This window comes from Melanerpes formicivorus, unplaced genomic scaffold, assembly GCF_026170545.1.
Source record: "Melanerpes formicivorus ecotype bairdi unplaced genomic scaffold, bMelFor1.0.p_v2 SCAF_9, whole genome shotgun sequence".
Classification (NCBI taxonomy): Eukaryota; Metazoa; Chordata; class Aves; order Piciformes; family Picidae; genus Melanerpes; species Melanerpes formicivorus.
Genome location: NW_027142361.1, coordinates 26,400,382 through 26,425,591, shown reverse-complemented (window position 1 = coordinate 26,425,591; position 25,210 = coordinate 26,400,382). Strand labels below are relative to the sequence as shown.

General features: G+C 46.2%; 1 protein-coding gene across 5 annotated transcripts in view; it reads right to left on the bottom strand.

Annotated features, from left to right (window-relative positions):
- Positions 1-25,210, bottom strand: part of XRN2 (5'-3' exoribonuclease 2) — a 133,186-nt gene that overhangs the window by 82,958 nt on the left and 25,018 nt on the right. For all 5 annotated transcript variants that reach the window (XM_068143239.1, XM_068143240.1, XM_068143243.1 and 2 more), the window contains exons 2-17: positions 21,881-22,008; positions 21,687-21,798; positions 20,132-20,243; positions 18,987-19,045; positions 18,816-18,905; positions 14,312-14,384; positions 14,135-14,185; positions 13,183-13,340; positions 12,024-12,098; positions 11,774-11,907; positions 10,955-11,012; positions 10,723-10,830; positions 8,769-8,813; positions 7,246-7,377; positions 3,863-3,984; positions 124-259 (exon numbers count right to left, since the gene is read on the bottom strand). In XM_068143239.1, the coding sequence (XP_067999340.1) occupies positions 124-259; positions 3,863-3,984; positions 7,246-7,377; positions 8,769-8,813; positions 10,723-10,830; positions 10,955-11,012; positions 11,774-11,907; positions 12,024-12,098; positions 13,183-13,340; positions 14,135-14,185; positions 14,312-14,384; positions 18,816-18,905; positions 18,987-19,045; positions 20,132-20,243; positions 21,687-21,798; positions 21,881-22,008 (1,593 nt within the window). The remainder of the gene's footprint in view (positions 1-123; positions 260-3,862; positions 3,985-7,245; positions 7,378-8,768; positions 8,814-10,722; positions 10,831-10,954; positions 11,013-11,773; positions 11,908-12,023; positions 12,099-13,182; positions 13,341-14,134; positions 14,186-14,311; positions 14,385-18,815; positions 18,906-18,986; positions 19,046-20,131; positions 20,244-21,686; positions 21,799-21,880; positions 22,009-25,210) is intronic.

The window sequence follows — 25,210 nt, the reverse complement described above, 5'->3', positions numbered from 1 at the left end:
TGGGCACACTGCTGGCTCACATTCACCCTACTGTCAACCAGTACCCCCAGGTCCCTTTCTGCCTAGCTGCTCTCCAACCACTCTGTCCCCAGCTGAAATTTCAAAGGAGACACTTTGAAGTACCTGGTAATAGTATCTGAGAACCCAGCAGAGGCCTTCCACGTAGGACTGCACAACCTTGCGTCGGAATTTCTCATCGGATGCATCGACATCGAATTTGTTTTTGTAGTAGCGCTGTTTCCAACCTGTCTCCCATAACCTGCAGGGGGAAAAAAACCCCACACCCCCCAAAACAACAACCAACCCACCCCCACCACAAAGAGATGTCAATACATGGTAATATATGCACACTGATACATCTGCATTCAAATCCGAGCCAAAGTCACTCGCTACTTCAATTCCCACTTGGATACAATTTAAACGAGGGCATAAAAACTGACAGTCAAGTGCAGGGGAATGAAATTTGATGACTGGCATCACAGAAAATCCAGATGAAATTGTGAGGCTACCATCCTCAGAAACATCTCCAAGGTCTTTGTTAGGAGCAGAGTAGATTTTCAAACACATGTCTGCTGCTGTCAGGATTTTTCAGAACAGTATTGCTCCCAGTGTCCTGATGTCCCTGCCCATGGCAGGGGGGTTGGAACTAGATGATCCTTGTGGTCCCCTCCAACCCTGACTGATTCTGTGATTCTCATCTTTCTGATCAGGAATTTACTACCAAGTCTGCCATTTGAACTTTGTTCTTTAAGTCTTCCAACCACTAGGAAGCAAACATACTCTTCTCCTTCTTTATGTTGTTTTACCTGCCCTAGGCCAAAAATCTTTATCTCCCTGGAATATCTTCTCACAGCAAAAGTTCATTCCTCTATCCTTAACCCCCCTCTCAAGCAGAGAAGTGGGATAGTTTCCCTGCTACTCAAAGGGAAAAATAAGTAAATAAATAAATAAATAAATAAGCAATCAGCAGCAGTTAGATGTATTGCATTGCTGTTCAGACAAGCTGTGATTACCAGCAGAATTATCTGAGCCTCAGGAACCCTGTGCTTGCTGCCTCGTGTCAGACAAGCTCCCTTTTATGCAGGGATCTTCAGTGCCAGAGATGAATACTAGAGTCAAAAAAAGTCATCTCAGACACCATTTATCCTCACTGCACACAGCTCCCCCTTATACCTGTCTACAGATGGGGCAGGGGAAAACAATCACTTGCTCATCTTTGACTGACAAGCATCTGAATCCTTTGGCTCTGCTGGAGGAGGTTAGGGAAAACAGTGAATAATGTGCTTTACTGTGCCACATTTCAATCACAAATATCCTGTGAAGAATAAAAATAAGCACAGACCATAGGCTCCTTGAAAAGTGACAAGGCATGAGGAATCTGTAAGGTTCCTTCCAACCCAAACCATTCTATGATTCCATGAACACAGCCGTGGTGGGTATGGGCAGCAACATGAATCACAGCCTACAAACTCCAGATCTTTCCTTCCTTGGATGTTTTATTTGCTCTGTTCCCTGTTCACAGGATGTTAGAGGTTGGAAGGTTTGGAGATCATCAGGTCCAAACCCCCTGCCAGAGCAGGACCATAGAATCTAGTGCAGGTCTCACAGGAACACATCCAGACAGGGCTGGAAAGTCTCCAAAGAAAGAGACTCCACAACCCCTTTGGGCAGCCTGTTCCAGTGCTCTGTGACCCTTACAGTAAAGAAGTTCTTCCTCATGTTGAGGAGGAACCTCCTGTGCTGTAGTTTACATGCATTGCCCCTTGTCCTACCACAGGATGCAAGTGATTAGAGGCTGTCCCTTCCTTCTTGACCCCCAGCCCTCAGATATTTATAGGCATTTCTTAGATCCCCTCTCAGTCTTCTCCTGAGAAACTGGTTTAAAATCAGATCATCTCTTCATACTGATGATTTCTTTATTATTTTTAATAGAACTTTACTCTCAGCAATTCAAAGCTTTGGCATTGATGATCAGAGCACGTGAGCTCCCTTTCCACAAAGGCTGCAGCCGCTTTAAATTCCACAAGGAATCTGAAGCACCAGTTCCTTGTGAGGCCACCTCAAACTGACACTTGTCAGAATCTGGTTTAAGCCAGTTGCCCAGCACAGGGATACTTATTTAAACCTCACCTGAGCTAGTCTGAAGATTATTATGAGTGATGAGGAAATTGAGAAACCAAGAGATGTTTTTAAGACTGAGAAAGCCAGGACAAAGCAAGGACAGAGCTACTTGTGTTGGAAGCCTTAAAGGATGGAATCAAGAACATCTGCAGCCTATGAGCATCTGACCCTGGTTGCTCTCTGGCAGATAGACACTTACATACATTTCACAGATTCACAGATTGCATCAGGTTGGAAGGGACCCTCAAAGGTCACCTTGTCCAACCCCCCTGCAGTCAGTAGAGGCACCTTGAGCTATGTCAGGATGCTCAGAGACACATGAAATCTCATTTTTATTATCTCCAGGGAAAGGACCTCAACCACATCCCTGGGCAACCTGTTCCAGTATTTCACCACTCTCATTGTCCAGAACTTCCTCCTGATGTCCAGCCTAAATCTCCCCTGCTCCAGTTTCAGACCACTGCCTCTCATCCTATCACTCCAAGCCCTTCCAAACTGTCCTTCCCCAGCCTTCCTGTAGGCCACCTTCAGGTACTGGAAGGCTGCTCTTAGGTCTCCCCAGAGCCTTCTTTTCTCCAGGCTGAACAGCCCCAACTCTTTCAGCCTGTTTTCACAGGAGAGGTTCTCCATCCCTCTGACCACCTTTGTGACCCTTCTCTGAATCTGCTCGAGCAGGTCCATGTCCCTCTTGTGTTGGGGGTCCCATAGGTGGACACAGTACACCAAGAGAGGTCTCACCAGAACAGAGCAGAGTGGCAGAATCACCTCTTTCCATCTGCTGGCCACACTTCTTTTGATGCAGCCCAGGATGCCATTGGCCTTCTGGGCTGCAAGTGCCTGTTGTTGGCTCATGTCCAGCTTATCCGCCTGCACCCTTGAGTCCTTTTCTGCAGGGCTGCTCTCAATCTCATCCTCTGCCAGCCTGTGTTGATCTTGAGGGTTGCCCTGACCTAGGTTCAGGACCTTGCACTCGGCCTTATTGCCTTATTAAACACCATAAGATTCTCCTCAGCTAACCCTTATTGTTTTCTCCTGTCCACATATGTACCCTGACTCTACAGAAACAAAAACCTACTGGTTGCATTTATCAGGGCAGAACCTTGAACAAAAAAATACTAAGGGCCTTCACCCTTGACTTATAGAGTGATAGCTTGATTTGAACCTTTGATAAATGCAGGCTCACTGGTAATTCACTACCAGTTAATTCCCACAAAATGCCTATCCCTTAATCATCCAGGCTTCAGCCATCTCAAGCCATTTAAAGACCTCAATGCAGACAAAACCAGGGCCTGCTAAAAATCAAGTCTGAGGGAAGCCTACTGTGAGAGCCAAGATAACTAATGTGAAGGTAACTGGATTTTATGGGTTAGACGGCTCCAAAAATTCCACTGCAAACCAGCAGCATGCAGCTCACATAATCAAAGCTGAGCAGTGGCTGTCTAGCCAATCTAGTGCTTGGTCTCAAAGGGAGCAGTGGCTTGGAGGATGAAAACCTGCACGCATACTAATCTGGCTACTTAGATTTAACAGCTATAGCTTACCCATCTCACCAGAATTCACTGAATATTCTAACCCTCCACGTTAATTACCGGTGGATAAAAAGATCATAGGAAAGCATCTGAAGGCACTGCTGCTCTAAGCTAAATGGCACTAATTAGACTGCATCTATTTCAGCAATTTGCCAACTAAGTGCTACAGCAACAACAACAACAAAAACAACACAAAATAGAAGTGGCTTCACCTGATGTTATCCTCTGGCTCTGGTTCGCTTTCGCTGTCGCTGTCTTCAGCTTTCCGTTTCATTCCTACTGCCGGGGAAGGGCTGCCGTCAGAAGTGAAGCTGGTGTTTGGGGATGGAGTTGTCTAGGGTCAGAATTATCACAGATTAAATAGGGAGGGGAAAGGAGCTATTAGGCATTTTGAATTCAAGTTAAAATGAACAGCTTTGTGATACTCACATGCATTTCTAGTCAGAGAATTGTTAGCGTTGGAAGGGACTTCAAGGAGCATCCAGTTCCAACCCCTCTGCCATGGGCAGGGACAGCTCATACAACAGCAGGTTGCTCAGAGCTACAGACAGCCTGGGGTTAAAAACCTCCAGGGATGGGGCTTCTACCACCTCCCTGGGCAACCTGTGCCAGTCTCTCACTACCCTCATGGGGAAGAACTTCTTCCTAACATCCAATCTGAATCTACCCATTTCTAGTTTTGCTCCATTCCCCCCAGTCCTATCACTCCCTGACACCCTTCAAAGTCCCTCCCCAGCTTTCTTGTAGCCCTCTTCAGATACTGGAAGGCCACAAGTAGGTCTCCTGGAAGCCTTCTCTTCTCCAGACTTCTCTCACACAAGTGAGACCCTAATATGCCTACAAATTATTATACTCTTTTAAAACCAACCCAAACTAATCCTGCATTTTCTGCATGTTCTGTCTGTGTGGGCTGAAAGGCAGGCTTTGGAGGAAGCAAGACTTCATGCAGTGGTTTGGGTTGGAAGGGACCTCCAAAGGTCATCTGGTTCGAACCCCCTGCACTCAGCAGGGACATCCACCACTAGATCAGGTTGCTCAGGGCCTCGTTGAGCCTGGCCTTGAATATCTCCAGAGATGAGGTCTCAATTACCTCCCTGGGCAACCTGTTCCAGTGTTCCACCACCCTCATGGTAAAGAACTTGTTCCTAACATCCAATCTAAAGCTCCTCTTCTCAAATTTCAAACCATTACCCCTTGTCCTATAACTACAAGCCCTTCCAAATAGATCTTCCTCAGCCTTCCTGTAGGCCCCCTTCAGATACTGAAATGTAGCTCTAAGGTCTCCCCAGAGGTTTCTCTTCTCCAGACTGAACAGCCCCACCTCCTTCAGTCTGTCCTCATAGCAGAGGTGCTCCAACCCTCTAATCATGGCCCTTCTCTGGACATGCTCCAGCACCTCCAGATCCTTCCTGAACTGGATGCAGTACTGCAGGTGTGGTCTCACCAGAGCGGAGTAGAGGGGGAGAATCACCTCCTTTGACCTGCTGGCTATGCTTCTCTTGATGCAGCCCAGGATGCGATTGGCTTTCTGGGCTGCAAGCGCACACTGCTGTCTCTTTTTGAGCTTCTCATCCACCAGCAGCCCCAAGTTCTTTTCTTCAGGGCTGCTCTCAAGCCAGTCCCCCCAAAAAAATTAAGGAACCAGGTACCCAACCCTTGAACTATAAAAGTCAAGTAGCAAAATAAAAGAAGGCAGGTTTTGGATCAGAAGGCAGGAAAAAAGTTTGTGGTATTTGAGAAGAACAAAGGTGCAATAAACAAATACAGCATAAACTGATAAAACATGCCTTTGTAGTATAGATTTCCAGTCGGTATGTTCCCATTGTGGAATGCAACTGTTTTCTCTAGTCCTGCAGCTTCTGCTACAGCTTCATTTTACAGCAACAGTGGAAAATGTAGAGAGAATCATAGAATTGTTTGGGTTGGAAGCCACCTCCAAAGATCATCTAAGTCCACCCCACCTGCAGTGAACAGGGACATCCTCTACTAGATCAGGTTGCTCAGAGCCCTGTTGAGTCTCACCTTGAATATCTCCAGGGATGGGGCCTCAACCAGCTCCTTGAGCAACCTGTTCCAAGTGTTCCAGCACCCTCATGGTGCAGAATTTGTTCTTAAAATCAAATCTAAATCTGCTCTTCTCTAATTTCAAACCATTTCCTCTCATCCTATCACTGCAGGCCTTTGTAAACAGTCCCTCTCTAGCCTTCTTGCAGGCCCCCTTAAGGTACTAGAAGGCCACTATTAGGTCTCTTAGGAGCCTTCTCTTCTCCAAGCTGACCAATCCCAGCTCCCTCAGCCTGTAAACACAGCTTGGGACTCAGAACCTGCAGAAGTATTCTAAGTTTCTTCAAAACACATCTTTGAAACCATTTAAAAACTTATCTATTTTAGTACTGTAGCCTAAACGATACTTCTCTCATTCCATACAGGAACTGATTTGCGTAACCTACCTGTTTCAAAATTAAAAGGGAAGAATAGCAGAAAACACTACTTTGAAAATGATATTGTACTTGCTCCAACTCCAGAGACACATCATACATCTTTATGACTGAAAGGACCTTTCATTTGTTCACTGTATGAGGATTAACACCCAGAAAGAAAATATCTGTCCTAATTGTGATTTCAAGCTAACAATCAGGGTTTCTAATGCAGTGCTCGTTTTACTGCCAGTTTTCCCTCTTTTAGAATAGAATAGAATTAACCAGGTTGGAAAAGACCTCAGAGATCATCAAGTCCAACCTATCACCCAACACCATCTAATCAACTAAACCATGGCACCAAGTGCCTCAGCCAGTATCTTCCTAAACACCTCCAGTGATGGTGACTCCACCACCTCCCTGGGCAGCACATTCCAATGGCCAATCTCTCTTTCTATGAAGAACTTCTTCCTAACCTCCAGCCTAAACCTCCCCTGGCACAGCTTGGGACTGTGTCCTCTTGTTCTGGTGCTGGTTGCCTGGGAGAAGAGACCAACCCCCGCCTGGCTACAACTTCCCTTCAGGTAGTTGTAGAGAGCAAGAAGGTCTCCCCTGAGCCTCCTCTCCTCCAGGCTAAACAACCCCAGCTCCCTCAGCCTCTCCTCATCTCCAAAAACTGAATTTAAGGTTCTCCTCCTCCCAGTGAAAATCAATGCTTTGGAAAGCATAAGCAGCTGGCAAGCAGGTAGCTGTGCAAACCACAGATTGCCAGAATACAGACACCTGTGCCTGTATTCCAAAGGGAACATTAAAAGACCTCCAGCTCAGGTACTCCATTTGTGTCTCTCACAAACCTACCGAGGAAGTTCCTAAACCTGACTCCATAAGGACCAAACCAGTGTGGGGAGAAGAGCCTCCATATCTGACTGGGATGCATTCACCTCACACTTGCCTTGCCAGAATTATTTAACAAGCAGCATCATAACATTAAAGAACACAGTTTTATTCAAGTAGTCTGACAAAAACTGGTTATCAAAAGCCACTACCTTGAAAAAATGCAAATTTTTGGTGCTTGCTTTTCAAGAAAGCTTGATGGGACAGAGAAAAAGGCCTCCAGACTAACACAGGATGTGATTATTTCTCCTTCTGTGGGTAAATACCTTGGAACATCTACTTACAGGATTCTGTCTGTCGTGCATCCTCATTTCAAAGGCAGCTTGTCTAGGGTTACTGATTGCCTGAGGGCTAGATCGATTTCCCAGAGCTTGAGGGGAAAATTGTCCACCAGGAATAAAAGAAGGATGATCCCTCTAAAAGATAAACAGAGAGAAGACTAAAAAAAGCTGTGTAACCTCCACAGCAGCGTGGTGATGTGCTCTCACCAGTTTCTGATGAGCATGCTCTGGAAAGCAGGAATAATTCACACAGTTTAGCTTCAGTTACTTACATTTAACAATCTCAACCAGACACAAGGTGACACAAGTGAGACCCTAATATGCCTACAAATTATTATACTCTTTTAAAACCAACCCAAACTAATCCTGCATTTTCTGCATGTTCTGTCTGTGTGGGCTGAAAGGCAGGCTTTGGAGGAAGCAAGACTTCATGCAGTGGTTTGGGTTGGAAGGGACCTCCAAAGGTCATCTGGTTCGAACCCCCTGCACTCAGCAGGGACATCCACCACTAGATCAGGTTGCTCAGGGCCTCGTTGAGCCTGGCCTTGAATATCTCCAGAGATGAGGTCTCAATTACCTCCCTGGGCAACCTGTTCCAGTGTTCCACCACCCTCATGGTAAAGAACTTGTTCCTAACATCCAATCTAAAGCTCCTCTTCTCAAATTTCAAACCATTACCCCTTGTCCTATAACTACAAGCCCTTCCAAATAGATCTTCCTCAGCCTTCCTGTAGGCCCCCTTCAGATACTGAAATGTAGCTCTAAGGTCTCCCCAGAGGTTTCTCTTCTCCAGGCTGAACAGCCCCAGTTCTTTCAGCCTGTCTTCACAAAAAAAGGTGCTCAACCCTCTGATCTTTGTGGCCCTCCTCTGGACCTGCTACAGCAAGTCCATGTCTGCCTCATGTTGGGGGTCCCATAGCTGGACAGAGTACTCCAGGCAAGGTCTCATCAGAGCAGAGAGGCAGAATCAACTCTCTCCATCTGCTGGCCATGCTGTTTTTGATGCAGCCCAGGATGTCCTTGACCTCCTGGGCTGCAAGTGCACATTGCTGGTTTATGTCCAGCTTCTCACCCACCAGTGCCCCCAAAGTCCTATTCTGCAAGGCTGCTCTCAATTTCATCATGTTCCAGCCTGGACTGATGTCAAAAGGGGCTGAGGAGACTTGTGTCAATGCATGGAAAAAGCTATTCCTGTACCAGTGACCATGCTGAAGCATCACCAAATAATCATGGAAGTACAGATCTGTGCACCTTTGAAGGACACAACACAGCTACCATCCAGCACATTCACCACCTTCCCTCCTTTCCTTTTTGAGAACCCTTTAATATGCAATTCCTTCTTTCAAAGTTCCAGTCTACAAAAACCCATGGGAAAAAAAAAACCCACAATAAAAATGGTTTATACAGGCCAAAAAAAAACCCATGCCACAATGACAGATGCAGTTTCAGTCAACACATCAGCTCAAAGCTCCAGTGCACATTTTTAACTCTTGCTACTTTTTGCATTGTGGAAGGAATTAGCTTACCTTCATTCTTTTTTTTTTCTCTTTCTGTTGTCTTTTAAAGTTATCCTAAAGAGAGAACAAAGGGCAGAAGCAGTCAGCTACCCACAGATTTCATGGAGAAATGTTTCATTATAATCTTCCACTGACCAGAAGGCCACCAGGTTTTCATGTAGTGCTCTCAGTAAGACATAACTCAATTCTTGTAGCTGTAAATACAAATGGAAATGGGATCATAGAATCATGGAATTGTTAGGGCTGGAAGGGACCTCAAGGAGCATCCAGTTCCAACCCCATGGCAGGAACACCTCACACTAGATCAGGTTGCTCACAGCCACATCCAGCCTAGGCTGCAAAAACCTCCAGGGATGAGGCTTCTACCACCTCCCTGGGCAACCTGTGCCAGTCTCTCACCACCCTCATGGGGAAGAACTTCTTCCTAACATCCAATCTGAATCTACCCATTTCTAGTTTTAGAATAGAATAGAATAAACCAGGTTGGAAGAGACCTTCAAGATCATCACGTCCAACCTATCACCCAACACCACCTAATCAACTAACCCATGTAACCAAGCACCCCGTCAAGTCTCCTCCTGAACACCTCCAGTGATGGCGACTCCACCACCTCCCCGGGCAGTCCATTCCAATGGGCAATCACTCTCTCTGTGTAAAACTTCCTCCTGACCTCCAGCCTGAACTTTTGCTCCATTCCCCCCAGTCCTATCACTCCCTGACACCCTCCAAAGTCCCTCCCCAGCTTTCTTGTAGCCCTCTTCAGATACTGGAAGGCCACAAGTAGGTCTCCTGGAAGCCTTCTCTTCTCCAGACTGAACAGCCCCAACTCCTTCAGTCTGTCCTCATAGCAGAGGTGCTCCAACCCTCTAATCAGTAAAATTTTCTACTCTACCTTGAAACCTTATGGGATTTAAAAAAAAAAGTAGCTGTGTAATGAAAGCCCCACAGTTCTGGGAGGTATATTTAAGATAGTATAATGAGGTATTTCTTATTCTTGGGGCCATGGAAACTGAAAACCTGAACATCACATTGTTTTTTTTCCAGTTCACCAAATCTCCAGGCTAGAGCAATTATAAACAAAACATTTCTATGACTTAGACAACACTGGTACAGCATTTTTTGAATGGAAAGAAAACACAGTCCTGCTCCTTCATTCACAAGGTGCTTTATGCTCTCTACTTGATGAATAAACTGGAATATGCCTGCAAAAAAGCTGCACAGACTGCTGGGACACGTTAAAAGGACAATTTATGGACACGATTCAAATGGCAGGGGGTACTGCAATGTAAGAATGGAACAGAATCAATGTCGGGTTGGAAGGGACCTCCAAAGGTCATCCAGTCCAAGCCCCCTGCCAGAGCAGGATCACCTAGAGTATTTCAGCCCTGCTCATGGCTTGCACTTCCACAGGTTGCAGCAAACTGTAAAACAATTAAGTTCTCACAGCAGCTATTGAAGCAGCTGCAGGCAGTAACAGAACTCACAGAGTTTTCATTTTGCTGTTACTTGAGTAACAGAAAAATAGGTCCTGTAGTCCAGGAAAAGAAAATCAATTGGAGGCATACAATTGAGTGCAATCACTGGAGGTGTTTAGGAGAAGATTTGATGGGGTGCTTGGTGCCATGGTTTAGTTGATTAGATGGTGCTGGGTGATGGGTTGGACATGATGATCTCAAAGGTCTCTTCCAACCTGGTCTAGTCTAGTCTAGTCTAGTCTATAGAATGGTTTGAGTTGGAAGGGACCTTAAAGATCATCTAGTTCCATGCCCCTGCCATGGGCAGGGACATCTTCCACTACACCAGGTTGCTCAAGACCTCATCCAATCTGCCCTTGAACACCTCCAAGGAGGGGTCATCCAGGAGTAATGTTTGGGTTTTTTGTGCTCTTCAAGGAGTGTCCCAGTCTTAACAGTAATGCATAGGGTTCAAACCAAACTCCAAGAATATAAGAGGAAAATTTTACATCATCATCTTTTCTCTTCTTGAAGATACTATCTTCAACTTCTCCAACAGTGAGCATGATCATCTGGACCCTCTGCAGGTTGACAAAACCACTTTCTGTGAGATAGCCCTGCAAATTAGAAAAGAAGAGTTGAAAAAGAAAAAAAACAAGCCCCTTTTTTTTTTTAAGCATCAAACACCCACATATCATGAAGGGAAAAGCAAGAAAAAACAACCAAACCCAAACCCCTTACCCCAGTTTTGTGCACCACGTTTTTGTATATGTTAACCAAGCGATCGATTGCTCCCTCCCTAAAAACAAAGGGAAAAAAGAATACAGAATTAACCAGGTTGGAAAAGAACTTTGAGACCATCAACTCCAACCTGTCACCCAACACCATCTAAGCAACAAAACCATGGCACCAAGTGCCTCAGCCAAGCTCTTTTTAAACATCTCCAGTGATGGTGACTCCACCACCTCCCCAGGCAGAACATTCCAATGGCCAATCTCTTTTTCTCGGAAGAATTTCTTCCTAACATATAGCCTAAATGCCCCTGGTGCAGCCTGAGACTGTGTCCTCTTGTTCTGGTGCTGGTTGCCTGGGAGAAGAGACCAACCCCCACCTGGCTACAACCTCCCTTCAGGGAGCTGTAGAGAGCAATAAGGTCACCCCTGAGTCTCCTCTTCTCCAGGCTAAGCAACCCCAGCTCCCTCAGCCTCTCCTCATAGGGCTGTGCTCCAAACCCCTCCCCAGCTTTGCTGCCCTTCTCTGGACACAACTCAACATCTTTCTTAAACTGAGGGGCCCAGAACTGGACACAAGACTCAAGGTGTGGCCTAACCAGTGCTGAGTACAGGGCACAATGACTTCCCTGCTTCTGCTGGCCACACTGTTCCTGATACAGGCCAGGATGCCATTGGCCTTGTTGGCCACCTGAGCACACTGCTGGCTCATGTTCAGCCTACTGTCAAACAGTACCCCCAGGTCCCTTTCTGCCTGGCATGAGACTGTTACCATTTTACACCACAGTGGGCAGACCTGGAGGAGAACAACACATCTATTGCCATCTACCTGATCTCCAAAGATGGCAGGTGAGGAAGAAAGTCATTTCCCACAAAGAAGCACATGAAGACCCAGTCGTCAACACTTCTTTCGAAATCAAAAGCGAAAGGCAAACTGGCCATGGTGAGTTCCCTTTCCAAGTACTGCAATGCACACACAAAAGGGTGTTGGAGAAAGCACCATGTGTGGAATTAAAAAACTACAAAGTCTTACATTCAATATTATTTATCTAAAGCAGATAGGAGCTGCTTCAACCTACCTCTCGCAAAATGCACAGTCGGATGAAGATGAATTCTTGTTCAGAGACAGGAAGAGTGTCAGCAAACTGATCGTGCTGAAAGAAAAGAGTTTCCATTCAGGTTCACCTTTGAGTTTCGTCAGCTCAATTTCAAAGGCTTCCTTTGAGGACTCAAGAGATGGATAAATTCAGTTTCTAAAGTTCCTACGCCAAGCAGACAATTCGCTGCTTTGTGTGTCTGTTACGCTCATAGACTGGTTTAGGTTGGAAATGAGCTTAAAGATGATCTAGTTCCAACTCCCCTGCCAAAGGCAGGGACATCTTCCACTAGAACAGGTTGCTCAAGGCCTCATCTAACCTGGCCTTGAATGCCTCCAGGAGGAAGGTATCCAAGACCTCCCTGTGTAACCAGTTCCAGTGTCTCACCACCCTCACTGGGAAGAATTTCTTCCTAATCTCCACTCTAAATTTACTCTCCTCAAGCTTCAATCCATTCCCCCTCATCCTATCACTACAAGCCCTTGTCAAAAGTCCCTCCCCAGCTTCCTTGTAGCCCTCTTCAGGTACTGGAAGGCTGCTATAAGGCATACCTGAAGCCTTATTTTTTCCAGGCTGAGCAGCCCCAGTTTGCTCAGCCTGTCTTCATAGTGGAGGTTCTCCAGCCCACTAATCATCTTCATGGGTCTCCCCTGGACCTGCTCCAGTAGTTCCATATCCTTCTTATGCTGGGGTCACCAGAACTGGACACAGTACTCCAGGCAGGGTCTCACAAGAGCAGAGCAGAGGGGGGGATCACCTCCCTCATCCTTTTGCTCTCATTTCTTTGGATGCATCCCAGCACAGGGCTGCCTTCTGGGCTGCAAGCGAGCACTGCTGGCTCATGCTGAGTTTTTTGTCAACCAACATTAATTTTGCTGCTTTGTGTGTCTGTTAAGTTACTCATCACTTTCTCTTGCCAGGGAAAACAACACACTAAACCCCACAAGTGAGGATGTTAGGTCTGGCAGAATATTTATGTGCTACAGTTTGTACTTATTAGCATAAGAGGAAAGCTAGGAAATTCCAGTAATATAATTTGCATTGTTTCAGCCAAAACCAACAGCAAGAACAATTTGAGGATCTCATTAAAACACAAAGCTTACAGACAAAAAGAATATCCAGAAAAGGGCAGAATTCTTACCTTGCCTTGTTTTTCTCTGGGCAAACCTTGGCAGTCCTTAACCTCGTGACCCAACTGGTTGCAAAGAGCACACGGCCTGGGTTTGTTTGGTTTAAACTCTTCCCTAATGATAGTGAAGTTTGGTTCATGTGTAGCTAATCCAAGCATAATCAGGTCAGCTATCAAAGAGAAGAATAAAATGCAATTAAGGATAACCATTATTCAGCTTTTATCAGAACACAGAAGTTTCAAAGCAATGCACATTCTACCTGAAGCAACTGCAAGCATACAGATGTGCTTCCCCACGGGGTACCTGGCACACAGAGCTTTCAAAAACCAACACACACACTGCATTATTGACCCAAAACCAAGTGAAAGCCTAAAAACTACAATCCAGCTCAAGCACAGAGTAGCTTAGGCTGGAAGGGATCTTAAGAGATCCTCTACTCCAACCTTCCTACCATGGGCAGGGATGCCTCTCAACTAGACTTGGTTGCACAAGGCCTCATCCAACCTGACCCTGAACACCTTCAGGGAGGAGGCATCCACAACCTCTCTGGGGAACCTGTTAGAGTCCCACCACCGTTGTAATTCTTCTTCAGATACAGTCTAAATCTACTCTACCTCAGCTTGAAACCATTCCCCCTTGTCCTGTCTCTAGATACCCTTATGAAAAGTCCTTCCTGCAGGTTCCCTTCAGGTATTGGAAGGTAGCTCTAAGGTCCCCCCAGAGACCAGGCTGAAAAACCTCAGCTCGCCCAGCTTATCCTCACAGCAGAAGTGCTTCAGCCCTTAAGGCCCTCCTCTAGACTCACTGCAACAGCCCTATATCATTCTTATGATGGGGACACCAGCATCTGAGGTGGGGCCTGACAAGAGCAAAGAAGAGTAGACTCTCTTGACCACAATCATCTTGATGCAGCCTAGCACAAGAGAGCTTCATAGGACATATTGCCAATTAAAGAGAACTCACCATCAGCCCCAGAGAGACAGTGATGAGTGTTTGGATCATGGTTTGGTTGAGCTGTACAAAAAAAAAACCAACCAAACAAAAAAAACCACATTTAGTCAGCCAAATTCATGTAGAATAAATTATTACTGACCACATCTTATTTTCCCACAAAAATCTTCCTGTTTATATGAATTTTACCTCTTTGCCTTCTAATGTAATCCATGATTTTATGTTCACCTTCACCAGGAGCACTAGCATCAGACAACATAACCTGCAAAACATTTGAACTATGTAAACAATTTATACTGCCACAGTTAAAACAAACAAACAAACTAATGTTTGTTTTAATGGCCATTGGAATGTGCTGCCCAGGGAGGTGGTGGAGTCACCATCCCTGGATGTGTTCAAGAGGGGACTGGATGTGGCACTTGGTGCCATGGTTTAGAAGTCATGAGATCTTAGGTGACAGGTTGGACTAGATGATCCTTGAAGTCTCTTCCAACCTTAGTGATTCTATGATATTGATTCAAACACCAAAAAAATAATCATGTCATTAACTAAGATGTTTGAAGTTTCCTGATAAATTATCACTAGGGTAATCAAAATCAAGATGTTGATGAAGCATTCTATAGGCAGCTTAGGGCTGTCTCAAGATCTCCGGAACTTGTTCTCATGGGCGACTTCAACCTGCCTGATATCTGCTGGGATCTCAACACAGCAGAGAGGAGACAGTCTAGAAGGTTCTTAGAATGCATGGAGGACAGCTTCTTATCCCAGGTGCTGCGACAGCCTACCAGGGGCAAGGCTATGCTTGACCTCCTCTTCACCAATAGGGAAGGACTGGTGGGCGATGTGGTGGTAGGAGGGTGTTTAGGGGTCCAGTGACCACGAGATAATTGAATTCTCGGTTTTTGGTCAAGCCAAGAGGGGCGGCAAGAAGACCTCCACTCTGGACTTCCGGAGGGCAGACTTCGGGTTACTCAAGGAACTAATTCAGAGGGTTCCTTGGGATAAAGCCCTTAAAAACAAAGGGGTCCAGGAGAGCTGGACCTACTTCAATGAAGAATTGTTGAAGGCTCAGGGACAGGCTGTGCCAATGTGCCGGAAGATGAGCCGCCAGGGCAGACAGCCAGCCTGGATGGTTAATGAACTTTTAATAGAACTAAGGGGAAAAAAAGAGGGTGTATCACCTTTGGAAGAGAGGGGAGGCAACCCACAGAATGTTTAAGGATGTTGCTAGGTCTTGTAGGAAGAAAATTAGGGAGGCAAAAGCACACTTGGAGCTTAAACTGGCCTCTACTGTGAAGGACAACAAAAAGTCCTTCTATAAATACATTAATAGTAAGAGGAAGGGAAAGGACAACCTCCACTCCTTGGTGGACACGGAGGGGAACGTTGTGACAAAGGATGAGGAAAAGGCAGAGATACTTAACACCTTCTTCACCTCAATTTTTACTAGAAGGACAGAACGTCTTCCTGACAGCTGGCCTGCAGAGCTGGCAGAAGGAGCCAGGGAGCTGCACAGTTTCCCTATGTTCCATGAGGAGGTGGTTGGAACTCTCCTTAGCAGCTTGGATCCCCACAAGTCCATGGGACCAGATGGGATTCATCCTAGGGTGCTGAGAGAGCTGGCAGAGGAGCTGGCCAAGCCACTCTCCATCATTTTTCAGCAGTCCTGGCTCACTGGCGAGGTCCCAGAGGACTGGAAGCTGGCCAACGTGGTGCCCATCCATAAGAAGGGCCGGTTGGATGAGCCAGGGAATTACAGGCCTGTCAGCCTGACCTCAGTGCCAGGCAAGATCATGGAACAGGTCATCCTGAGTGCAATAACACAGCACTTAGAAGATGGCCAAGGGATCAGGCCTAACCAGCATGGATTTAGGAAGGGCAGGTCCTGCCTGACCAACCTGATCTCCTTCTACGATCAGGTGACCCGCCTGGTGGATGTGGGGAGGCCTGTGGATGTAGTCTACCTGGACCTCAGCAAGGCCTTTGACACCGTCCCCCATAGCAAACTCCTGGCCAAGCTGTCAGCCCATGGCTTGGACGGGAGCACACTGCGATGGGTTAGGAACTGGCTGGAGGGCCGAGCCCAGAGAGTGGTGGTGAATGGTGCCACATCCAGCTGGCGGCCAGTCAGTAGTGGTGTGCCCCAAGGATCAGTGCTGGGCCCTGTGCTCTTTAACATCTTTATTGATGATCTGGATGAGGGCATTGAGTCCATCATCAGTAAATTTGCTGACGACACCAAGCTGGGGGCAAGAGTTGATCTGCTAGAGGGTAGAGAGGCTCTGCAGAGGGACCTCGACAGGCTGGACAGATGGGCAGAATCCAACGGCATGAGATTTAACACATCCAAGTGCCGGGTTCTGCACATTGGCCACAACAACCCCATGCAGTGCTACAGGCTGGGGTCAGAGTGGCTGGAGAGCAGCCAGGTAGAGAGGGACCTGGGGGTACTGGTCGATGGCAGGCTGAACATGAGCCTGCAGTGTGCCCAGGCAGCCAAGAGGGCCAATGGCATCCTGGCCTGCATCAGGAACAGTGTGGCCAGCAGGAGCAGGGAGGTCATTCTGCCCCTGTACACTGCACTGGTTAGGCCACACCTCGAGTACTGTGTCCAGTTCTGGGCCCCTCAGTTTAGGAAGGATGTTGACTTGCTGGAATGAGTCCAGAGAAGAGCAACAAAGTTGGTGAGGGGTTTGGAACACAAGCCCTATGAGGAAAGACTGAGGGAGCTGGGGTTGCTCAGCCTGGAGAAGAGGAGACTCAGGGGTGACCTTATCACTCTCTACAACTACCTGAAGGGAGGTTGTAGATAGGCGGATGATGGTCTCTTCTCCCAGGCACCCAGTACCAGAACAAGAGGACACAGTCTCAGGCTGCGCCAGGGGAGGTTCAGGTTGGATGTTAGGAAGAAGTTCTATACAGAAAGAGTGATTGCGCTATGGAATGGACTGCCCGGGGAGGTGGTGGAGTCGTCGTCATTGAAGGTGTTCAGGAGGAAACTTCATGGGGTACTTGGTGCCATGGGTTAGCTGTTTGGGTGGGTTGGATTGGTTGATGGGTTGGACACGATGATCTTGAAGGTCTCTTCCAACCTGGTTTGGTTTATTCTAATAATAAAGTTTATTCTAATACAGTGTCACAGTATCACTAAGGTTGGAAGAGACCTTGAGGATCATCGAGTCCAACCTGTCACCACAGACCTCATGACTAGACCATGGCACCAAGTGCCACGTCCAATCCCCTCTTGAATGCCTCCAGGGACAGTGACTCCACCACCTCCCTGGGCAGCCCATTCCAATGACGAACGACTTGCTCAGTGAAGAACTTTCTCCTCACCTCCAGCCTAAACTTCCCCTGGCACAGCTTGAGACTGTGTCCTCTTGTTCTGGTGCTGGTTGCCTGGGAGAAGAGACCAACCCCCTCCCGGCTACATCCACCTTTCAGGTAGTTGTAGAGGGCAATGAGGTCACCCCTGAGCCTCCTCTTCTCCAGGCTAAACAATCCCAGCTCCCTCAGCCTCTCCTCATAGGGCTTGTGCTCAAGGCCTCTCACCAGCCTTGTCGCCCTTCTCCCACCAGAGAACTAAGAAAGAAAGCAGACATGTGTCCACTCCCCTTTGGATCTTCATAGATTCATAGAATGGGTTGGGTTGGAAGGGACTTTAAAGATGTCTAGTTCCAACACCCCTGGCATGGGCAGGAACACCTTCCACTAGCTCAGGTTGCTCAAGGCCTCATCCAACCTGGCCTTAAACACTTCCAGGGAGGAGGCATCCACAACTTCCCTGGGCAACCTGTTCCAGTGTCTCACCACTCTCACTGGAAAGAATGTCTTCCTAATATCCAGTCTAAATCTGCCCTCCTTAAGCTTCAATCCATTCCCTCTCATCCTATCACTACAAGCCCTTGTAAAAGGTCCCTTCCCAGCTTTTTGTAGGTTCCTTTCAGGCACTGGTATCTTCTGAACACATAGGTAGGCCAATACAGGACCACATTATACAATTCCTTCCACTGATGCCCAGATTAGTATTTTTAAAACTGATGTCTGATGGAGTCAAACAGGCAGTCAACTGCCCTCCAATTTACCCACTCTAGCAGTTAACTTGTGGAAAATAAACCAGGTAGGTGTATCTGAGAGGAGTGCCCGCTCTGTCCTCTTGTACAGAGCGATCACAGGATTGTCAGAAACAAAACTGAGTGGGAGTGGAGTGGTTGAGGAATGGGAGGAGAGCATTTGCAAGATCAGAAAAGCAAGAAGGCTGCTGCATATTATTTTTGTTGCCTGTTATTGACTGACATTCATTGTTGGGAGCAAGGGAGAAAAATGCAGCCTGAGGTAGCAAATGAGTTGAAAAAGAAATGGTGAGAAGAATACAAACAGAATATATCCTGACACTTTTCCCCCCAAAGAAAAGGTATTCCTAAATCTCTCTCCCATTACATCAAATTGTGGCTCCTACTATCAGATCTCTTCAAGGAGATAAAAACAAATGGTGCTGTTAGATTGTGTTATTAGGGTGAAATGTTACCTCCGAGGTCCCGGCAGAACGGTGCCAGGTGATCCATTATTAACCACAGCACAGTGCCAGAAGATGAGAGACAAATCTGGTAAATTTATACTCTTCAATCATACCCCAAACCCAGCCTAGCAGAGCATCTTCATTTTCCTCAAGTGTCAAAACTGTGCAACTTACTGTCAAATTCTTCCAGCCTGGGTCAGTGTTCAAGCGGTCAGCGATGTAATAACGCAGACACTTAGCCAGATTGTCCATAAACTCAGTTCCCTACAAAGAGGAAGGAAAGAAAATAAATTAAACCTCCATTCAGATACTGCCAATTGCTAGTTGAAGTGCAAGATTACTTACTGGGGTAATGCAGTTGCTGTCAAATCTCTCTTTCACTTCTTCTGGAGGAAGAATGCCACCTAGAGCAATAAAACCATTTCACAGAAGGAAATCAGCATGGGACATGAAAAGCATTTTTGCATGATAAAAAGCCCAGATGACTTCCTCTGGTAACAATCAACACTGACTGAAAATGAGTGAAAAAAAATCAAAACAGCAACAACTAAACCAGCTCTTGCCATCAGATTATGTCCATCTCATAGTAAGGTGTTAGTACATTTACAAATGCTGTTACCTCAGAACAGTGATTGCACTGCCTGTTGTCAAAATACTGAAAGAAATCTCAAAGAAACTAAGCTTGCTAAATGAGATCAAACATTTGGAAAGTTATTTTCTTACATATTCTCCCCTGTGTTTCCACTATCCATTCACCTGAGCTCACAAACAGGGTTACACCAACTTCTCTCATCTCTGAGCTTCATAAAGAGTCTTCATACTCTAGAAATGCTACAGGAAAACATGTTAAAAGTCTTTGTCCTGCCTTTTTAATCTCTGACTAGGTTACACAATGGCTCTCTCACCTGGGCTACAGCATTCACCACTTCTAGTCACCACAGTTAATTGCTCCAGCCCACTCTGCACCCTTCAGCTACACACACTCCTTTCACTCAAATCATGTCACTGTCACCCTCTGTAAGCTGCACTGACTTGGTTTCCTCTCTGAATTCAGAATTTCCACTGTCAAATAACCACCCTTGCTCATAGTTCATCATTCCTGTGCAGCAGCAGTTTCATTTGATCCTTGCCTTTTAAGCCTCAGCAATGTTTTCACCAAGCCCTACAAATCTGTACTTCCTCCAGAAGAGTTCTGGTTAGTTTCCCACTACTACATTTATCCCTGCTCTTCTGTTCCTTTTTCTTTTCCCCTAAAGGGATTAAGAGTACTCAACACAAATCCATTTCAGGCAAAAGACAGAAGAACCACCAAGCAATATTTTGTTTTATCTTAGTTCTTAACTTGGAAATCAAAGGTTTGCCACCTCTCCTACTAGTCATACAGAGGTATCTACTAAGGAAGACACCCCTTTTCTAAACCTTACTGGAGCATTCAAGCCCAAGAAGGTGACTCTCACTTGAAAAACCTTCAGATATGGTCACAGTTCTACCTTTTGCCAGAATTTCTTGTCTTATTTTTTTCTTTTCTTCAGCAGCTTCCATGCCTTCCTTTGATGCTCTGAATCTTCTTGACCGTTGTTGATTTATTTTTGCACGTGGAGCCTAGAAAAGGTATCACAGAATGGTTTGGGTTGAAAGGGACCTTCAAAGTCCCTCTCCAGCCTTTCTGTAGGATCAATAAAGGTCTTTCATTAGATCCCCTGACATAAGAGGGAGATGAGGATCAGGGACAGAGAAATAGAATAAACTAGGTGGGAAAAGACCACCTCCAACCTATCACCCAACACCATCTAAGCAACTAAACCATGGCACCAAGTGCCTCATCCAGTCTCTTCTTAAAACACCTCCAGTGATGGTGACTCCACCACCTCCCTGGGCAGCACATTCCAGTGGCCAATCTCTCTTACTGGGAGGAACTTCTTCCTAATATCCAACCTGGTGCAGCTTGAGACTGTGTCCTCTTGTTCTGGTGCTGCTTGCCTGGGAGAAGAGACCAACCCCCACCTGGCTACAACCTCCCTTCAGGTAGTTGCAGACAGCAACAAGGTCTCCTCTCAGACTCCTCTTCTCTAGGCTAAACAACCCCAGCTCCCTCAGCCACTCCTCATAGGGCTTCTACTCCAAACCTGTCGTAGGGTTGGGGGAAAGGCCGGGCCCTTTCCCCCCCCTGTGAGTAGAGGGAAGAAAATTGAAAAGAAAAAAAAATGCACAGCCGGATTAGCAAAGGAGTGTGTGCTATATTTACAAAGCAGTATAGGAAATGCAGGTTTATGTACAGAATTTACAGTATTTACAATATATACAGAAATATACAACAAAGTAGCACAGAAATGAGAGTTCCCTCCTCTGCTGAGGGGGGTTCCCCACCCCCGTACCCCCTTCTCTCCCCCTTTTCCCCAGAGAGGGTTAGAAAGAGAGAGGGGGAAAAAAAAGCAGTTGTTAATTGGAAAGCAGTTAATACAGGCCTTGCAGTTTATCAGTTTCAAGGTCAGTTTGACCGAAAGCCCAGAAAGCTGCAAGCTGCCACAAGGAAGGAAAAAGAAGAACTGACCAGAAAACTGCTGTACTCCCAGTTCAAAAGGTGCTTCCCCCCAATCTACCAATGAAATTAGTTTAGATCCGTCTTTCGTTTACAAACATTCCACCACAACATCCCCTTCCTTAAAGGGACAGCCTCAAATGGTCACAAAATCCCTCCTCAGCTTTGTTGCCCTTCTCTGGACACCTTCCAGCAACTCAACATCTTTCCTAAACTGAGGGGCCCAGAACTTGACACAGGACTCAAGGCGTGGCCTGGCCAGTGCTGAGTACAGGAGCAGAATGACTTCCCTGCTCCTGCTGGCCACACTGTTCCTGATGCAGGCCAGGATGCCATTGGCTTTCTTGGCCTGCTAGCTCATGTTCAGCCTACTATCAACCAGTATCCCCAGGTCCCTTTCTGCCTGGCCACTCTCCAGCCACTCTAACCCCAGCTTTCTGCCTCAGATGTCCCTGCACTTTAATTTTATAAAGAGCCATTACTGAGAGCTAAAGATCAATACTTACTACTCCATCTATAGCCATGTAAAGAAGCCTCCTTGGCCGTACAATGTTGAAGATCCTGTCAATATACTCAAAAATTGCAACCATCATTTCATCTTCGTTCTTGGGTGCTGGCCTGAAACATAGAGCACTCAGTTTAGCATCTGAAATGCCACCACTAAATCCTATTTGTACAGAGAGAGATAGCTATGCCTTACTTGTCCTCTGGATGTGTACAGGGGTGAATGATACCATTCATATCCAAGTACAGGTTGTCAAACTCCACCTCATTGGGGTTAGGTTTGCTGGTATCAATGGGAGTCTTGACGCCATTGCACTCTTTGGCCTGTGAATGGAGTCAAACCACATCTCTCAGTACTTGATTAGGGAAGTATCACAAATGACCAACAGGGATATTAATCATAGAATCAACCCAGTTGGAAAAGACCTCAGAGATCATCAAGTCCAAGCTATCACCCAACACTTCATGACAACTAAACCATGGTCCCAAGTGCCACATCCAATCCCTTTTTGAACACCTCCAGGGATGGTGACTCCACCACCTCCCTGGGCAGCACATTCCAATGGCCAATCTCTCTTTCTGGGAAGAACTTTCTCCTCACCTCCAGCCTAAACCTCCCCTGGCACAGCTTGGGACTGTGTCCTTTTGTTCTGGTGCTGGTTGCCTGGGAGGAGAGACCAACCCCCACCTGGCTACAACCTCCTTTCAGGTAGCTGTAGAGAGCAAGAAGGTCTCCCCTGAGCCTCCTCTTCTCCAGGCTAAGCAACCCCAGCTCCCTCAGCCTCTCCTCACAGGGCTGTGCTCCAGACCCCTCCCCAGTTTTGTTGCCCTTCTCTGGACACGCTCCAGCAACTCAACATCTTTCTTAACTGAGGGGCCCAGAACTGGACACAGGACTCAAGATGTGTCCTAACCAGTGCTGAGTACAAAGGCAGAACGACTTCCCTGCTCCTGCTGGCCACACTGTTCCTGATGCAGACCAATGTACAGACTCATAAAAGTTTGGTTTTTCAAAGGTAGTAAGAAAAATGATAGGAACAAGGTCCCCACATAATCATCTGAAGATGCATGCTTACACTATTAAAACAGCACTGCTTGGTTTTAAAGGCTTTTATAAACTAGCACAACTGGAAAAATATTCTCACATTATTCAAGACAATAATTCCTTTTACAGCCAGGACCATACTAATCCCCTCATAATTTAGCAAAGGGACTTCAAAGTTTATGATATGATGGTCCCTCCCAACCCCTAACATCCTGTGATATGATGCTGCAAGGGGATAAGCAAGAAGATTAAGTAGGAATCTGCTAAAAGAAGAGGTTGGAACACCAGAATGAGTCCCTTTAAAAGGGCTTCCTACAGTCACCCAGTAAACCCTGAGATGTTTACAAACTAGTTTACACAGGAAGTTCCACCTCAACATAAGGAAAACCTTCTTTACTGTAAGGGTGACAGAGTACAGGCTGCCCAGAAAGGTTGTGGAGTCTGTTTCTCTGGAGACATTCAAGACCTATCTGGATGTGTTCCTGTGTGACCTGCCCTAGGTGATCCTGCTCTGGTAGGAGAGTTGGACTCATTTTACAGTGGTCCCTTCCAACCCCTACTATTCTGTGACTCTAAGAACCCAAATCCTTCTGCTTTAAACACCTGGCTACCCAGATCTGACTCATCCAAACAAACCTGCACCTCTGCCTTTCCTGACCACAGTTCCTCATGATTACTAAATGCAGAGAGATGGTCAAACCCCTGGACTCTTCAAATCCTGCCCCTGAGTTAGTCTGTGGATACATCTGAAATGCTAAATAACATCCACTCCTTACCTTCCACTTCTGAAAATAAGTAATCTTTTGACTCACTCTCTCTCCATCAGTGCTTTCTCTGCTGCCAGGCTGCTGCCCAAGTGTGACCGTTTGAGGCTACGCCTTTAAGAAAGGGACACTGTGACTGAATGTTTTATAAACAAAGGACAGGTCTAAACTAATTTCATTGGTGGATTGGTAGAGTACTGCCTTAAGTTTTGATTCCCGCAGAGACTTTTCTCAGTTTTGCACTTTTTCCTCCTGTCGCAGCTTGCGGCTTCTGGGCTTTCTGCCAGACTGACCTTGAGCTGATAACCGTGAGGCCTGCAAAAAATCTACTAACATTTTGCTCTAATGTATTACTGCTTTTAATTAACAACTGCTTTTTTTTTCTCTCTTTCTAACCCTCTCTGGGGAAAAAGGGAAGAGAAGGGGGGACAGGGGGGAGCCCTCCTCCTGATGGGGGAGGGGAACCTCATTCCTGTGTTGCTTTGTTGCATATATTTCTGTGTATATATTGTAAATAATGTAAATTGTATATATATATATATCCTGCATCCCCGCTTGTAAATACAGCACATTCCTTTGCTCATCCGGCTGTGGTTTTTCTTTCCATTTTTTTTTTTCCCTTCACTTTGTGGGGTGGAGAAGGCTGAGGCCTTCCCCTCAACCCTCGACACCAAGGAACATGAAACTCAGGCCACAGTGCAGATAACCTTGATGTGAAATTAAAATTGCCCTAAGCCACCTATTGTCACCTATGTTCCTGTACTACTACAATATTCCTGAACACTTAAAATAGGCTACACAAGCTCAACCCTTGAGTACAAAGAAAACAAACCTAAGCTAAATGGGAAGTAAAAATTAATGCAACATTACTCTGTGTAGGTCAATTACAAGAAACTATCCAGGTTGGACTTGATGATCTTTGAGGTCTCTTCCAAACTTGGTGATTCTGTGAGTTTCTGTGAAGACAACTGTGAGCAACTCAGCATTCCTCCTTGCAAAGCAATACCATCAGCCCAATGTGTAAACCACTGTATCAAACACCAAGGGCATCAGTGATGGAAGAGACATGAGCTGGCCAAGGGTTATAACACATCACAAAGTTAGCATGAAGTGTATTGCTGAACAGCTTGGCATAAAGTGAAGTTAAAAATAGTTAGTATTATGTTATTATGGGAAGGCATTGACCAGAGGGTTGCATGAGACAGGAAGGAAAAATGTGATACTTCTGGTTCTCATTCACATGGAGCTTAGAAGCAGCTGATGAATCAACACCAAGCACTTCCCTGGAACTTTCATCTGCAGGCTTGCTGCCTGCAGATAAATGAAATGAGCTTCCCACATCTCTAACACAAAGCTCAAACTATCAGATTCAAAATGAAAAGAAGAACAAAAACAAATCCAAAACTTACACATCACATTATCAGCTTGTTTAGTTCTCCTGCTCAGAGCAGCAGCAGAACTAGCTGAACTCAGAATCACAGAATTGTTTGGGTTGGAAGGGACTGCAAGGATCATCCAGTTCCAACCCCTCTGCCATGGGCAGGGACACCCCACACTAGATCAGGCTGGACAGAGCCTCATCCAGCCTGGTCTTTCACACCTCCAAGGACGGCGCCCCAACCACCTCCCTGGACAACCCATTCCAGGGCTTCACCACTCTCATGGTGAAGAACCTCCTCCTCACATCCAGCCTGAATCTCCCCACCTCCAGCTTCAT